Source organism: Rhinolophus ferrumequinum, chromosome 24 (genome assembly GCF_004115265.2).
Source record: "Rhinolophus ferrumequinum isolate MPI-CBG mRhiFer1 chromosome 24, mRhiFer1_v1.p, whole genome shotgun sequence".
Lineage (NCBI taxonomy): Eukaryota > Metazoa > Chordata > Mammalia > Chiroptera > Rhinolophidae > Rhinolophus > Rhinolophus ferrumequinum.
The window spans coordinates 25641602-25657715 of NC_046307.1; the positions used below are offsets into that span (position 1 = coordinate 25641602).

Sequence of the window (16114 nt, forward strand, 5' to 3'; positions counted from 1 at the left end):
CTGTGGTGGCCATATTTAGTAAATAAAAACACAGGACGCCCAGTTACATTTGAATTTCAGATAAGCAGTGAATAATATTTTAGTACAATGTGTCCCAAATGTGGCGTGGGGCATGTGTAGTTTTAAAAATCACTTGTTGTTTATCTGAAATTCACATTTAACTAGGTGTCCTGCGTTATTTGCTAAATCTAGCCACCACACCCCCCCTTTTTTTGTTAGCACCAGGTTCAAGAATTGCCTCAGAGATTAACAATCATAATAACTATCATGAGTTTATGGTAGTTCTGTGTTTAACTATGACTTCATTTCAGCTGCTTACATCCTGTGAGCTAGTAGCAGCTGTTCTGAGCCCCTTTCATAGTTTCAGAAAACCAGAGGTTAAGTCTGATTCTTCTAGGAGCTTCCATGTAAGGTGCCTTTCTGCCTCCTTATGAAGCTGCTAGCTTGGTCCTCATTCCTGTGTGGCCCAGTTAATGCCTGTCAAGTTACAGGCTACATGAGAGGTTGGTCGGATTTGACCATTTCCCCTGGCCTTGTGAGTTACTTATTTGATGGTCAGAACTTCCTGGAGTGGGCTGTGAAGCCCATGCTGTTAACTCCTCTGTCCTGGCTCTTAGCCCAGCAGCCTCAGAAATTGGTGGGGTGGGTTTGGGGGCAAGGGTCAGATCCCCCTCAACATTTACCGAAGGGGGAATGGGTAGAAGAGGGTATCTTCTGGTGCTTTTGGTGTGTGAGTAGGGGTGGGGAGTCTACAGGTGGGGCAGCTCCTGTCTCCACATCCACGGTATCCTGGGGCTCTGCCCGTTCCCAGTTGGGGAGCACCATGTGGCGCTGAAGGGGCCTCCAAGGCTGGTCCGAATTCACTGAGAGGCAAATCAGCTCCTTCAGGGGAGCAAGGCCAACCTGGCTGACCTGGATTGGGGGGACTGGTCTCCACCCCAGAACTCCAGCTCCTCATCTGCTTCTAGGACACCTGGCAAGCCCTTCCCATTTTCTGTGGTGTTTCGGCCACCAAGTGTCCCCAGCCTGCAGGACTGGAGCCATTAGGTCTTGGTCATTTCAGACAGCAGGAAATGGTTAGTGAGGGTGCCCCACCTGCCACACTGGGTAGATGGCTGGTCAGGCCTGCCTCGCCCACGTCTTCCAGAGATCTAAGATTCGGCCTTCCTTGGAGAAGTGTGAAGAAATCAAATTGGGGGTGGAAGTGGGTACCCCTCCCAGGTCCACTGCACCCAGAGCACCCCTTCTTTTCTGTCATGCCCAGTTCCACGTGAGAAGTCATTTTCTTAAAAACGGACGGCTCCTGTAATGCTTGGGTCCCTGAGGCCTTGCCTCTCACCCTGGAAGTGGGTGTCGTGGTGCACCGAGCATATTTGTTGAGGGGGGAGTTGGCTTTCCCACCTGCGGGAAAAGTTGGATCTGGAGTCAGGAACTGGATGTTCACAGCAATTCACTGGTCACTTTGGGCACAGCCTGAGCCCTCCTGGGCCTCAGCTTTCCTGTATGTACAATGGGATGAGTTCTCAAGTCCCTGCCAGTCTCTCTTCTTCAATAACAGGGCTAATCCAAAGTAATTTCGTAGGGAGTCAGCAGTCTCTTCCAACTAAGAATGCATTTAGGACGAGAAGAATGAGTCTGCATTCCCCGAGGCAGTGGGTGCCCCCCAGGGACCAGGGAAAACCAGTTTGGAGTTGGGGAGCTCCTGCAGCAGGACAATGGAGTCAGGCGGGCAATAGTGCATTCCCTGTGCCTTGGAACCTTCCTGAGAGGAGCGGCTCCTGAAATCCAGGGCCCAGCTGCCTGAGGACTGCCTGGCCTGTCGCTCAGAGCTAGGAGACCACACGAGAGCCCACAGGGTGAATGTGGCTTGTGGAAGGGGTTTATAAAATGTGAATTGATAAACAGTATTTAGAAAGCAGGAAATTTCTCTGATATCCACTTTGTTTCTCTACTTCTCTTGAAAACGCAGGAGCCCTGACAGCACTAAGCCTGGGTCTGAGGCTGGAGCCTCCACTTCTCCTGAGTGGGTGCTGCCCCCTTAGCTGGGGCCTAGGGGCTTAGGTTTGGGACCTCTGGGGAGTCGTTCTGCTGTTCTGTCTGCTGCACACCTTCTGTGACCTCTTGTTTCCCACAGCTGGCCCCTGGTGTTTGGACTGAGACACGCTGATTCCAGCTCTGAGGAGAACAGGGCCTAGGTCCGGTCTCCAGTGAGGTTGCAGCTGCCAGACTGCACAGCTGTTCAGTTGTAATGCAAAGGGGCCATGAACCTCTCTCTCTTCCCAGAAGAGAATGCTCTGGAAATTCCTTTGGAAGCACCCAGACCTATGTAAATTCCTTCATTCAGTAAATACTTGCTGTGCGGCTGCCATACACAAGCTTCAGTCCTGGGTCCCCGGGGCCAGTGGCAAGGTAGACCTACCCTCACGGAGCTCCCAGTCCGTCTCTACACAGCGCGTGCTATGGGCTAATCGAGCCCAGGGCTGGGGTCGTGCTGAACTGGGGTTACTGTCCCAGCTCTGCTGCCCACTACTACCATGGTGACCTTCAGAACGTCACTTAGCCTATCTTCTGAGCCTCAGTTTCCGCATCTGTAATCTGGGAATCATCACACCTGTCTCCTAGAGTGGTTGTGAAAAATCATAGCTACTGCATGTAAAGAACTTGGGCACCTTGCAAAGACATCGTATGGGTTCAGTAATTGATTGGCTTGCTGGGTTGAGATACACACAAATGCAGTCATTTCAGGGATGTGATAAATGTTCCAAAGACTCCAAATCATGGACTGAATTAGAACTTGATCCAGAGTTCAGAGTTGCTAGTTGGGCAGCACTTTACATTAGGCAGTCAGGGAGCGCCGCCTTGGAAGAACTTACGCTGAGCTCTGTGAATAATATCACAGAATATATACTGTGTGACGTTGGGCAAGTCCCTTCCCTCAGTTTCATTTTCCAAACTACTGGAATAATAGTATTTTTGAGGCAATTAAATTAAATCACACAGAGAAAGCAACTTAGACCAGTTTTTGGTACCTATTCAGCCCCCAGTAAGAGGTGGTCATAATTATTACTGTTCTAAATAGAACCGAATGTGCTGTTCAGAAATGTTGGGTTAGGGAGCTGGCACTTGGAGGCCAGGGAATTCACTGGCTGTTGATGTGTTTCAGCTGTGGTGACAGTTAGCTTTGGGGCAGGACTTTAGGGACCTGTGCTAGGAGTGGAGGTGGCCATAGCCACCCGAGGGCAGCAGGGTCCATGTCTGCCGGGAGAGTGTGGCCACCTGGCTGCTTGAGTCACTACAGGCTAAAGATAGTTGACTGGGGCTGGGCCTGAGCCCGGCTGGGTTATCATGTGACCCACGCTGCCCCTCCTCCCAAGCCAAGGGGCACAGACTGCACTCCTGACCCGGCTGCTGGCTGGCAGCTTCCTTTGACTGGAGCCTCAAGATGGTCTGACCTTCTGAAGGTTTTACCCTCTCTGCCCAGCCTCCCCTCAGGGGCGCCCTCCGGCCCCCTCCTGTGTTTCATCTTCAGGTTGGGGGGAATTTGGGGCAGGAGGGCTGGGCAGAGAGAGAGGCCTCTGAGAGGTGGTAGCTAACAGCAACGGGGGCACGGCACCAGGGACGCTGGTGGACAAGGTGAGAACTGTTAACCGACATTCCTTTTACTCTGTAGAAGAAGGTTCCTGCCTAGAGGTGTTAGAGTTGGGGATGGGGTGAAAGGCCCTGGTCCCCCAGCTTGTTCTCTGTGGCTCTTCCCCCTCCCACCCCCCCTCGCTGGGTGACAGCCGAGACTACACCAGGCTTTTCAGACTCTGCCCCAAACTGTCCTGGAAGGAACAGGCACAGGTGGGTGATAATCCAGACTCCCTCTCCTGCCTGCCTTCCCTCCCCTTAGGTGGTTTCGCTGCCTTCCACAGGTGGGGTCTGGGCTGCAGTTCAGGCAGAGGGTGGGGGCAGAATCCATGCCAGGTGGGCGGGAAGCAATGCCTTTTCTCTTCCGCCTTTTTTCTGCTGGGGACTTCAGCTGGGTGTGCTTGGTGGTGGTTTCCCTTGCGGCTCTCTGGGTGGGGAGAAGGCTTGCTGGCATCCAGTCCCAGAAGTGGCAGCCATTCTGCCCTGTGACCTTAGGTTTCCCTGCACTGGGCCCTGCTTTTCCCCAGTGTAGAATGATACCCCTGCAGCCCTGCCATTGAGGGCCTGCCTTGTTGGCCATGATCAGGATGTGACTTGGATCCCCCCGCCCGCCCCCCCCCCCCCCAGCAGTCAAGAGCACAGGTTTTAGAGTCAGACTGCTTGGCTTCAGATCCTGTTCTACTGCTTGCTGGCTGTGATCTTGGCAAAAAACCTTTATACTGTGTGCCTTGATTTCCTTATTTGTAAAATGAGACCCATTAGAGGAAGGAACTCCACATTAGAACAGTACGTGACATGGCATCTGGTAGGTGCTCTCTAAATGTTATCTGCCCTTGTCAATATTCTCACAACCACAGTTTGTTGCCAGCGTCTCTCCTGCTTTGATGAGACATCTCAGTGGTTGAGATCTTGCCTCTTTCCCCTCATACCTCTAGACTGAATATTACCACTTTTTGTTCAGTTGAGGAAGGTGAGTCTTGGGGAGGGTGGTAGATAGTGTCTCAACGGCGATACAACTGTTGAGTGGAGTCTGGACTAGGACCCCGCACTGATTTCAGGTAACTGGTTGCCTCATAGTTAAGGCAGGACGGGGGCATGGGTTCCTCTGGGAACTAGCAGTGCCTAGCTAGGACACTTGTTTCTCTGGTCTGGGGTGGCCTGGGGAGGGCTCCTGGGCCTGGGGATTGAGGCGATAGCCCCGGGAATTAGCACTTGGAAAGCAAAGTCTCTTTTCTTCTCTGGTGTGAAGTCAAACAGGAGATTGGTGTGTGAACTTGCCATTCATTAAACAAATGTTAGCTGTGTTACCAGGCCCTGAGCTAGACACTGGGATTATTGCTGTGAAAGCAGCATGGTTCCTGCCCTCAAGGAGCATGTAACCAGGCCGTTAACGTACTGAAGGCTGTGACAGCACCTAGCAGGGGCACCTCACTTGCCATCTGGGAAGGCTGCCCCCAAGGAGGTCAACCAGATGGCCAGGGACAGGACCGCAGGTGGATGAGTGTGAACTTGAGTAAAAGCCTAACAAATCGCCTTGTTCTCCAAGGTTTCTAGAAGTTCTTTGCAATCAGGGTAAACTCAGCCTTTTCAGATGCCAATCTCTAGGAGCTGGTGCCAGCTTCCCCTTTCTCCTTAGCCCAGCCCTGTCTTACCATTCACCTACACTGGTCCCTCAATTCCAGGGAACTTCAGTTTTCCCTATGCTTTTCCTTCCTCTCTAGCATGGCAGAGGTTTCTGCCAAAATCTCTCTGGGTACCAGTGGTAAATTCCCCTTCTTTTCCTCTTTTCTAGGCAAACCTACCCTATTGCCCAGGCCGTCTCTGGAGGGCAGTGTCCAAAAGAAGAGCCAGGTTTGGGAGGGGGCTCATTTGTTATCTGAATCAGTGAATTGAACCAATTGATCCCCAAGAGTTTTTTTCCCCCCGCACAGTCTGATTCTTTTCACGTTGAGCGATTTTCGATGGTTTCATTCTCTCTTTAACGAGGATGGGGATTGCTTGGAAATACTAAGCTTCCTTTGTGCATCTGAATTGTAATATTTAGCATTTACAGTTGACCTGTGAACTACATGGGTTTGAACTGCACAGATCCATTTATACATGTATTTTTTTTTTTTCTCAAAAGTACCTGTACTGCTTCAATCCACAGATGCAGAGGGCCGGCTGTATGCATTGATCTATGCCATTTTATACAAGGACTTGAGCAACCGTGGATTTTATTTGTAGGGGACTTGGAACCAATCCCCATGGATTCTGAGGGCTGACTAAGTTTTTGGGGAAGTCAGAAGTTACGTGCAGACTTTCTACTCCACGGGGATCAGTGCTCCTAACCCCTGTGTTGTTCAAGGGTCAACTGCATTTAGCATTTATTGTGTGCTAGGCGCTCTTACTATGCTCTGTTCATTTAACTGTCACAGCAGCCCTATGAGATAATTAAGATTTCAGTTTTACAGATGAAACTGAAGTTCAAAGGGGCAGAGTATACAGGAACTCCTACCCAAGTGCATTAGATAACAAAGTCTGTGTGCTTAAGGACAGGCTGTCCTGCTTTCCTAGTTGGTGTTCGAATGAAGGGTGTCACACATTTGAAAGTTGAGGCACAGAGACGCAGAATCTCAGAGGTTAGACATTGGTCAGCCAGCCCACTTTACTGGGGAGCTGCCCTCTCTGCTCCTTCCACCCCACTCCTGAATCCCTTGCTTCCCCTCCATGCCCAGCTCCTTGTTTCCTGCCATCTCGCATTAGCTGCAATGGTTTAACTCGCCTGTTCCCACCACTCTCAGTGATCTTAAGTACAAATAGTGAGTTAGCCGTGCAGACACGAGATCACGGAAAGTCTCCTGGTGCCCCCCCCCACACACACACACACACACGCCTCTCCCACCACACAGATTCAGGTGTGCTGCATGTAATACAGAAATGCATGTGGTATCATTTAGGACGCCCCTCGACCCCTTGGAACTGGAGGCAGTGCTGGCTCCTGGCTGTGGTTCTGGGGGACAAAAAGTGGCTTTTCTCCTTTTCTGGCTACCCATTAGCCCCTGACTTGAGCAAGACACTCTGAGGGCCTCTGTCTGCCACCCTGCTCCCCACATAGAATGGGGGCCCCATGCAGGGCCTGCCTCACCCCGCTTCTCCCTTCCTCTTTATCTGAGAACCTCTCCCTGCCATCAGTAACTGTTCACCAGGGAAACACCAGAGAAGTGTGCTAAGATTGTACCAAGAAGCTTTGGGACCCAGTCTCCCACCAGTGGACACGGGATTTCTGGAGCACTGGAGGAGTGAGTACTAGACACAGGGGGCTGAGACTTCCAGCTGCCTTCCTTGCTTTTCCTGGGGGCTTCCATTTGGGGGCCTCAGGTCCCTACCGGCAAATAGGACATTAGAACCATGGTCCATTTTGCTGCTCTAACATTTTCTGTTTTCTTAGGCAGGTACAGGGTGGTGACTTGTATGGTTCCTGAGCTGGACTGGGGTCAGGGGCGGCTGGAGCAAGTTTCAGAATTCAGAGGTCAGAGGAAGGGGGCTTGTTCCCCGATTTGGCTAGGATAGTTTTGGATGTGGGGACTGGCACTTGCGCAAAGAATTGGTTTTCATTGGGATCTTTTCCAGATGCCAGGCCCTGTATATTGTGGAGACGGGGGTGGGATGGGGTGCCTGGTAAAGGGGGGTGGCTGGGAGGGGACCCACCAAGGGGTGTGTAATTCAAGTCAGAAACCCTACAGCTTTTTCCCCAGCCTCCCACACGACCTAGTAACAGCTCATGTGAGACTTCCTGGGTTTCTAGGATTTTAACCGATCTAGGAATATTGCTTAAAGGCAGAAATAGTTCTCTCTCCTTAGTGGTCTTGTTTTTCTGTCCGGGGGACTTTGTTCTTCCTTGGGGCAGGGGCCGCCTGAGGCCCTAGCTGGAAGCAGAGCAAAAGCAGGGTGCAGGGATCTTTTAGTGGCAGGAGGGCTCTCCCATTAATTGAAGACTGGACTTTTGGTACTTACCATGTCCCTCTGTGATCTCAGTGAATAAACTGTCAGGCAGGGTGATCATAGGAGCTGACTCTTCCCAATTTAAAAAAAGCTTTTATTAGAAGAAACACAATGACCTGAAAAACTTCACTTTACCTTTTCGAGGACAGTCTTTAGGACCACCTCACCTACTGAACCTGATTCCTTTTGCCAGCTTCTTGTTAATGAATGAACTTGATGTTGCAGGCCCTTTGCCTGTGCTCCTCCTGGTAGCATGAAGGGAGTGCTGGGGCCTGGAGGATGGGTCTAGGATAAGTGATGACCACCAGGGCTCAGGTCTAATCGGCGGAGGTGATCCTGTGATGGCTGGCTGGGGTCCTGATCAGGGCGCTGAGTGGTATCAGGCTTCTCTGGGCCAACCCAAGATTAGCAAGGAAGTCAGTGTGGGGTAAGCAGCTCCATGGGCCTACGGGCTCCATCCTCGTGGTTCTCCTAGCACTGCCTAGCACTGGGCCTGGGGGTGCTGTGGGCTAGATTCTGCCGCTTCTCCTCTCAGAGGCATGTGGGGTGTCTGGGGGGCATGGAGTGGAAGTCAAGAATGCAGTAGCTTCACCATTAGGAGTCAGGCAAGGACTCTGCTCAGTAAGGGTACACGGGTCTGATCAGAAGTAGAACATTCCTTTTTTAGACCAGCCTTTCAAATGTCTCTGCTCAGAGACTGGAGGCAGCTCTTGCCCTGGCCTGGCTGCCAACAGTGGAGACAAAGTGATATGAGAGAAGTGGGTGAGCAGAGCCCCAGGAGGTATCTTTTCCCATAGGTCTCTGGGGCCCTTGGTCTTCAGAACTGTTGAGGAAACAAGTGTAGATATAGAAGGGACAAGACCTGTTAGAGCCACTTTTTAAACACACACACACACATTTTCTTTTTAAAAGCCCATGTCTGTCTTTTTTTGAAACTGCTGGAAAATTCCAAACAAAATTAAATCACTATAAACACACTACTTAATTCTGACAACAACTTAGCTTTATGTCCTTCCACAGTTTCTATTATGTATATGTGCATATTTTATTTTACAAAAAGGATTGTAACTTTTCTTGTTTATTGTGTTTATCTTTTCATATGAATAGAGATCATTATCTTTTTAATGACTGCTCTAAAAGTTGTTAAACTTTATTTAGCCAGTTTTCTACTGTTGGACATTTATGTTGTTTTCAGTGTTTTGAAGTTACAAATAGCACTTTGTGGACATCTTTGTACATAACTCTAAACACTTGTCTAATTTGTGTCATTAGGATAAATTCCTAAAGGTGGACCCATTGAATCAAATGGGGTCTCACCTTTACTTTGGAAACTTGGAAGGCAAACGGAATTTCTCCTGAGTGGCTAACTCTCCTGTTGACCACAGGTCACTGAGGACCGAGCTGGCCCTGCTGTGTGAGGACCCAGAAGAGGTCTCTAGACTTCTTGATTGTCCAGTTAGGGTTTTTATCTTGCCTTCCCCGTGATAACTAGTCCAGGTCTGCTCACACACAGACTTCTAGGTTGTTAGAGCCAGAGAGGATCTTTTAGACCTTTATGGAATCTGCTGTGATTCGGGAGCCATCAGTTATAAAACTAACACTGGCATGGACTCAGTCTGCCATGGCCTTACCCTCTCCAGCCTCTGTGCCCTTTTTAGAAAAGGGTACAGGGCTATGAGAGCCCTCCCACCTCAGAGTCAAGTTTCTGGAGTTGTAGCTGCCGATTGTTTCCATGAGCTCGCTTTCCATGATTTCTTCCGAAAGAGGCTGATAAAATTGTTGTTGGTGTTTGAGCACATGTCCTTTGACTGTCCACCTCGTCATCCTCCCTTGGGAAACTGCAGGATACTTGCTAGAGTGGGAGTGGTGATGAGGGTGGGGAGCTGGTGGTGGCCCCCTCCAACGAGCTGTGCATAATCCTCTCTCTCTTGTTCCCACAGAACATTCTGCTCCAGCCAAGGTGGTGAGAGCAGCAGTTCCTAAACAGCGCAAAGGCAGCAAGGTAAGGAATAGGAGTGGGCAATCCAAGGGGACTTCCTGGTGGTGGTGGCCTTTTTTCTGTTCTAGTGAGTGCTTCTGAACTGCCAGGTAGTTCTGGATCCTCTCTGAATAGCAGGGGAGCCCCTTCTGGGCCTCCAGTGTGTATGGTCCTAGTGGACAGACTGATTTTGTCCTCTGATCTCTTGGTGGAGCTGTATTTAGAGTGAATGGCAGAGGCAGGGTCACCCCGGGGCCCTTATAGAATGTGCCTTGCAGGTTGGTGACTTTGGAGATGCAATCAACTGGCCCACACCTGGAGAGATAGCCCACAAGAGTGTGCAGGTGAGTCTGGGGGGAGGAACGGGCAGGACTGACCTCTGTCTACATGTGTACATTTGGCTTCTCAAGCCTTCAGAGCCTCAGGTCTTACCTTAAGAAGTGTGCGCAACATTGAAATAGCTAAGAATCACCATTTGAGCCCTTATTGTGTGTCAGGGACTGCCAAGTGCTGTCTATTCATCATTTCATCTAACCCTCACAGTGACTCCAAGGTGGGTCCTGTAATACCCATTTTACAGATGAGGCTGCTGAGGCTGGGAGAAGTTAATTACTAGCCCTTCCTTGATAGCCAAGTGAGGATTGGAAGTCAGTGTGTTGCCTTTTCCAGAGCCAGTGTCTTCAGTCACTGCACTTGAATTGCCAGTGAGTGAAGCAGGAGAGTGGTCATGGGCCAGCTCCCCGCCTCTAGACCACACGTCTTGGGGAAGCTTTTACAGCTCTCCTTAGTCCCAGCAGCCGAGGGGCTCCTGGCCAGTCCTCTTTTTCCCAGTGCTTTTGTTCTGGGCTCACGGTCTAGGTCTCTCCCTGGCTGTGGCCACTGGCCTTCAGTTTGCAGACGGGGTTAGTGCAGACCGCCAAGGGCCAGCTCTCCTCCATCCTACAGACTACCTGGATGTGGCCCCTGCGAGCCCCAGCCCCCCTGTCTTGGGGTTGTCTCTCTCACTTAGACTTGAGGAAGCTGGAGAGACAGGTTGTCTCCTACCTCCTGCTGTTTGGCCATGCTTCCTATTGAAACATCTCAGACGTGAAAACAGGACCTTAGAATATATCAAGCCCGAGCGGCTATCGCATGCTCCAGCTCCTTCTGCCTGGTCTTTCTAGTGACAGGGAGTTCCCTTCCGTCCCATCCCAAGAGGCTCTCAGACTCACCACACCTCACTGTTACTTTACTCCCCACTGCAGCCACAGTCCCACAAGTCTCAACCTGCCCGTAAGCTGCCACCCAAAAAGGACATGAAGGAACAGGAGAAAGGAGAGGGGAGCGATAGTAAGGAGAGCCCAAAAACCAAATCGGATGAATCGGGGGAGGAGAAGAATGGGGACGAGGACTGCCAGCGAGGGGGGCAGAAGAAGAAAGGTGAGTGACTTGGGGGAGAAAGTGGCAGGGCAGAACTGAAATGGTCAGCACACAAGGGCTGTGGAGGCATTTCAGGAGCCCCTGCCAAGTCCTTGGGAGGCTGGTTCATGAAGGCCTCTGGGCCAGATCTGTCCTGTCCGTTAGTTTCTTACTAAACAAGCATTTGGTCAGCCCTTTTCTCAGCAATGCACGAGACAGGTGAGGTCCCCACCTCAGCTGTCCCGTGAAAGATTTCTTTTAAAGACAAGAGTTCTAATTGCTCTGGCTGAAACGGTTAGGGTTACAAGTTCAGCTGCTCTAATAGAGATAGAAAGTAACAGTGGTTTAAACAACATGGAAGTTTATTTCTCCCACCTGACAGCTCAGTGTAAGTAAGCCAGGCCCAGAATGGCAACCCTTTGATTGCTCTCATCTTGCTGTCGTGCATTGGCTCTTCTCATCCAAGATGACTTGCTGTTGGCTTCTCATTTCAGCTAGCAGGAAGGGCAGAGAGGGAGAGTGGCTCCCTGCCTTTTAGGGACTCGGCCTGGAATTGACCACTTTGACTCAGCTCTCAGAGCCAGCACTTTGGCATGAGACTCACAGGAGCCTGGAGAATACAGTCTGGATTCTGGGCAGCCGTGTGTGGCTCCAGAAGCGGGTTCTCTGACCATCGAAAAATCGGAAAAATCGATGTTGACAGTCACACTGAGGTCTAAGACCTCCTTATTGTAGAGATGACAATGAGGTCCAGTGAGGGAAAGGAATTGGCCCAAGGTTACCACACTGTGATTCAGGCCTGAAGCCCTGGGTAGGGATGGCTGGGAGGGACCACTCCTTCAAGCCTTTCTCATGTGCTCATGCTGCCTGCCCTCCAGGGAACAAACACAAGTGGGTCCCCTTGCAAATAGACATGAAGCCTGAAGTGTCCAGAGAGAAACTGACCTCCCGCCCTGCTCGTCCGCCAGAGCCACGACACACCCCTGCCAATCGCGGGGAGATCAAAGGTACGCCTACTGTGGAGGGCCTGGGCGATGGGGGTCACGCTCAGGCCTGACCCAGTGCCCCCTCTCCCCATAGGCTCTGAGCCTGCCACCTACGTGCCTGTGCCTGTGGCCCCCCCCACCCCAGCCTGGCAACCAGAGACCAAACAGGAACCTACCTGGCACGATCAGGATGAGACATCGAGTGTGAAGAGTGATGGGGCTGGTGGGGCACGGGCTTCCTTCCGCGGCCGTGGACGGGGGCGTGGTCGCGGCCGGGGACGCGGCCGGGGTGGCACTCGAAGTACGTGAGGAGGCCCCTTTGGGCTCCGGGATGTCCAAGGGAGTGCGGCGGGGGTGGCCGGCAGGGATCACCTCCGTCATGGCATCCGTTTTCCCTGCAGCCCATTTTGACTACCAGTTTGGCTACCGGAAGTTCGATGGTGCAGAGGGGCCTCGAACCCCCAAGTACATGAACAACATCACCTACTACTTTGACAATGTCAGCAGCACCGAGCTTTATAGCGTGGACCAGGAGCTGCTCAAAGACTACATTAAGCGTCAGATGTGAGTAGGCGGGAGCCTTCCTCCTAGAGAGACAGGTGGGGGGTTGGCAGCTGCCAGAGGAGGGCAGACGGGCCCTTCTGGTGCTGGCAGAAGGTAGAAGAGGGAGGAATGGAGGCTTGCTGCCCTGGCTGGAGCTGAGAAAAATAACTTACTCTCATCTTTTAAGCTAATTTCTCATAAATTATTGTTTATTACGGAAGTAATACCATATTTATCTTAAGAAAATTATAAATTACCACCAATAGGATAGGGAGAAAATGTCTAGACTGCTCCATTGTGTGCTCCTGTTTGTAATGGCTGCATTGTCAGGATGCTAGCAAACATGGACTCCTCACTATTGGTGAGGCTCAGTGCTATGTGCTTGATGGGCATTCTCTTATTTAATCCTGCAGTTACCCACTTAATTCCTCTGAGCTGGGTCTTATCCCCATTTTATAGATGAGCATACAGGCCCAGTAACTTGCCCAGTCTCACAACTAGTAAGTGACAAGGCACATAGTTGAATTCATTTCTGTCTGATTGGACAGAAGCTAGGACCCTTAGCTCCTAACCATGCCAATATATTGTCTCTCAGTGCAGTGGGGGCGCCATACAAGGAGATAGATCATGGCAGCAGTGTGTGCTAAATGTTTTCGGAGTGGAAAAGGAAGTGAAGTGCTTGTAAGGCCTGCAGAGGGGCTGAAGGGCAAAGGGAATGCTTTGACCCAAAGGAGAGCTTGTCAGTCCTGCAGAGGGACTGAAGGGCAGAGGGAATGGTTTGACCCCAAGGTTAGGGAGCTACGAGAGGGTAGGTAACATCATTTCTTTCAGCCCTTAAAACTGTTTATGCAATAGGGACGGGTAAGAGGCTATGTGAGGTTGCTGGGGTGTACAGTAGAAAAGGGAAGGCATATTTGTAAGTGATGCAGCAATTATATCTGTTCTCCCCTTCACCTAGTGAGTACTACTTCAGCGTGGACAATTTAGAGCGAGACTTCTTCCTGCGAAGGAAAATGGATGCCGACGGTTTCCTTCCCATCACTCTTATTGCTTCTTTCCACCGAGTGCAGGCCCTTACCACTGACATTTCACTCATCTTTGCGGTATGTCTCCCTGCCTGGGACTGGGGTGCAGGGGAAAGAAGCGTTCTACTCACGGAGCTGGAGTTGGAGCCAAGGCAGGAAACCTTGGAAGAGCCCCCATTTGATTACCTCCGCTAAAGTTCCAAGGCTACGCCAGCCTCTCCCGCTCTTCCTCCATTCCTCCCTCTTCTACCTTCTGTTCTTGGTCTCTCTCACTGTCTCTCTCTCTCTCTCTCCCCCACACTTTTATTATGGAAAAATCGCAAGACATTTACAAAAGTAGACAATAGTATCATGAACCTACCACCCAGCCTTAAGCAATTTTCAGTTTATAGCCAGTCTTAGTCCATCTGCCCCCTCATCTGTTTCCTCTCCCAGATTATTTTGAAGAAAAGATCAGGTAACCTGACATTTCATCCATGTTTCAGTATCTACCTCTAAAAAAGACCTATTAAAAAACATAATCACAATATCATTATCACATGTAAAAATATTAATTGCTTGAGCTCACCAAATAGTCAGAAATTTGTTTCAGTGGTTTGAGAATCAGGATCCAAATAAGACGCATGTGTTGTCTTAACTCTCCGCCCACTCTCCACCCCCCCCCCCCCCCCGCGCTTCCTTGCATTTTATTATTTAAATAAACTGAGTTGTATATCTTGTAGGACACAGTGGTGTCATTTAACACGTTCTGTACTCCACATTTTTTGTAAATTGGTGATTTAGAGGCCCAAAACCAGATTCAGGTTTTGGATTCCCCCCCTTATCAAGAATATAGATAATGATATATTCTCTCAGGTGGCACATAGTGTTTCATTTGATTCTCCCTCTTGTGATAATAAGCTTCTATTGACAATCAGTGCCTATTATTTCATTGGGGATTGCAAAATACTGATACTCTAATTCTGCCAATTTGTCTTCGTTTGTTAGCTGAAATACCTCTTTTAGGAGGATCTTTGTTAAATCAACTATTCAGTTACCAAGAGGCATTTAGTTTGTATTTAGTTTGAAGGGTAGATAAATGCTTGATCTTTTCCTTTATTAACCAGTTTTTTAGAATTATGAGTTGATCCCAAATCTTCAAAGGTGACCAGTGAGGTTTGGGCTTGTTTTTTGTTTGTTTTAGTGTCATCACCAACTTAAGGATTCAAATATATTTTATTTCAACCCATTGCAGTTGATAGGCTCAATCAAATTGTTCTGTATTTGACCAGTGGGACCCTAGTTTATTCATCTTGTACATTTCCTGCCCAAGATCTGTAATTGGCCATTTCTTTAAGGAGCTCTAGTTCCCTCTATTTTGGGGAAATGGTATTTAGATAGCACACATTTGAGTTACAAGAGTGTTCATTGATACTTGATTGCTGATTGTTTCTAGACCTTTTTGTTTTTTGTTTCTTTTCATAAATACATTATGAGGTTATACTGATATTTTCTATTAAAATTCAGGACTATAGGGTCTTTACTTTAACTCAAAGGATCTTTTGTTTGTAACTACTCCTTTCTCCCAGGCCAAAGGTCCTAATTCCTAATGATATCCATATAATTATTCATATATTTCACTCTACATTTTATACACATTATTTTTATAATAGCTCTACTAGTAAAACAGGCGCTTTTTTTGTATTCATAGTCATTTTGCTGTATTTTATTTTTTGTTTTTTCTTTTTTTAGTTTCAGGTATACAAAACAATGTAATCATTACACATTTCACCCTTCACAAAGTGATAGCCATCCTCCCCCAATGTATACCCCTCTGATATTCCTATATAGCTGTTACAATTCCATTGACACTATTCCTTATGCTGTACTCCACATCCCGTGACTATATATATATAAAATTATAGTTGACATTCATTATTGTTCAGCTTCAGCTTCAGGTGTACAGTGCAGTGGTCAGGCATCTACATCATCCGTGAAGTGGTCTCCCTAATGAGACGTGCCCATCTGACACCCTACAAAATCTTTACAACGTTATTGATTATATTCCCCAAACTGTCTTTCGTATCCCCGGGGCCATCTTGTGGTTACTGACTGTGCTTTCTAATCCCCTCACCTTCCCCCTCATCCCCACCCCCCTACCATTTTTGACTGTTTTTTAAAATTATTTGAAATAATATTTAGGTGGTTAGGTCTTTAACTGGATATATGTTGGTTACTTTAGTTTAATTTCCCTCTCAAGTTTTGGGGATTACTTTTTTCCTCCTACTTCCTAGTTTATTTCACATTTATGTAAAACATGTACATGGTTCAAGTCAACATAGTATATTCATAGAAGTCCAACTTACAATTCTCTCATTTCTACCTTTTTCCCCTATAGGTAACCTTTTTTGAAATCTTCCATTAAAAAATAAGCACATGCCTCTACATATTTGTCTCCTTTCTCTTTCTTATCTTCACCTGCTTTGTGTTTTTACTTAATATATCTGGGAGCATAATATTAGGTTAGGTTGGTGCAAAAGTAATTGCGGTTTAACAGGTTAAAAATAATTGGAAAACCACAATTACTTTTG

The 16114-nt window shown here is 48.8% G+C and overlaps 1 protein-coding gene across 7 annotated transcripts in view; it reads left to right on the forward strand.

Moving 5' to 3' along the window:
* LARP1 (La ribonucleoprotein 1, translational regulator) overlaps window positions 1–16114 on the forward strand; it is an 83713-nt gene that overhangs the window by 51544 nt on the left and 16055 nt on the right. For 3 of the 7 annotated variants that reach the window (XM_033096583.1, XM_033096578.1, XM_033096581.1), the window contains 7 exons: window positions 9555–9616; window positions 9871–9936; window positions 10837–11011; window positions 11869–11997; window positions 12071–12277; window positions 12378–12540; window positions 13478–13622. In XM_033096583.1, the coding sequence (XP_032952474.1) occupies window positions 10888–11011; window positions 11869–11997; window positions 12071–12277; window positions 12378–12540; window positions 13478–13622 (768 nt within the window). In that variant the 5' untranslated portion in view covers window positions 9555–9616; window positions 9871–9936; window positions 10837–10887. Of the gene's footprint in view, window positions 1–3390; window positions 3634–7060; window positions 7142–9554; window positions 9617–9870; window positions 9937–10836; window positions 11012–11868; window positions 11998–12070; window positions 12278–12377; window positions 12541–13477; window positions 13623–16114 lie in introns of those variants that run through there. The other 4 variants (XM_033096579.1, XM_033096577.1, XM_033096582.1 and 1 more) reach the window with 3 other exon arrangements.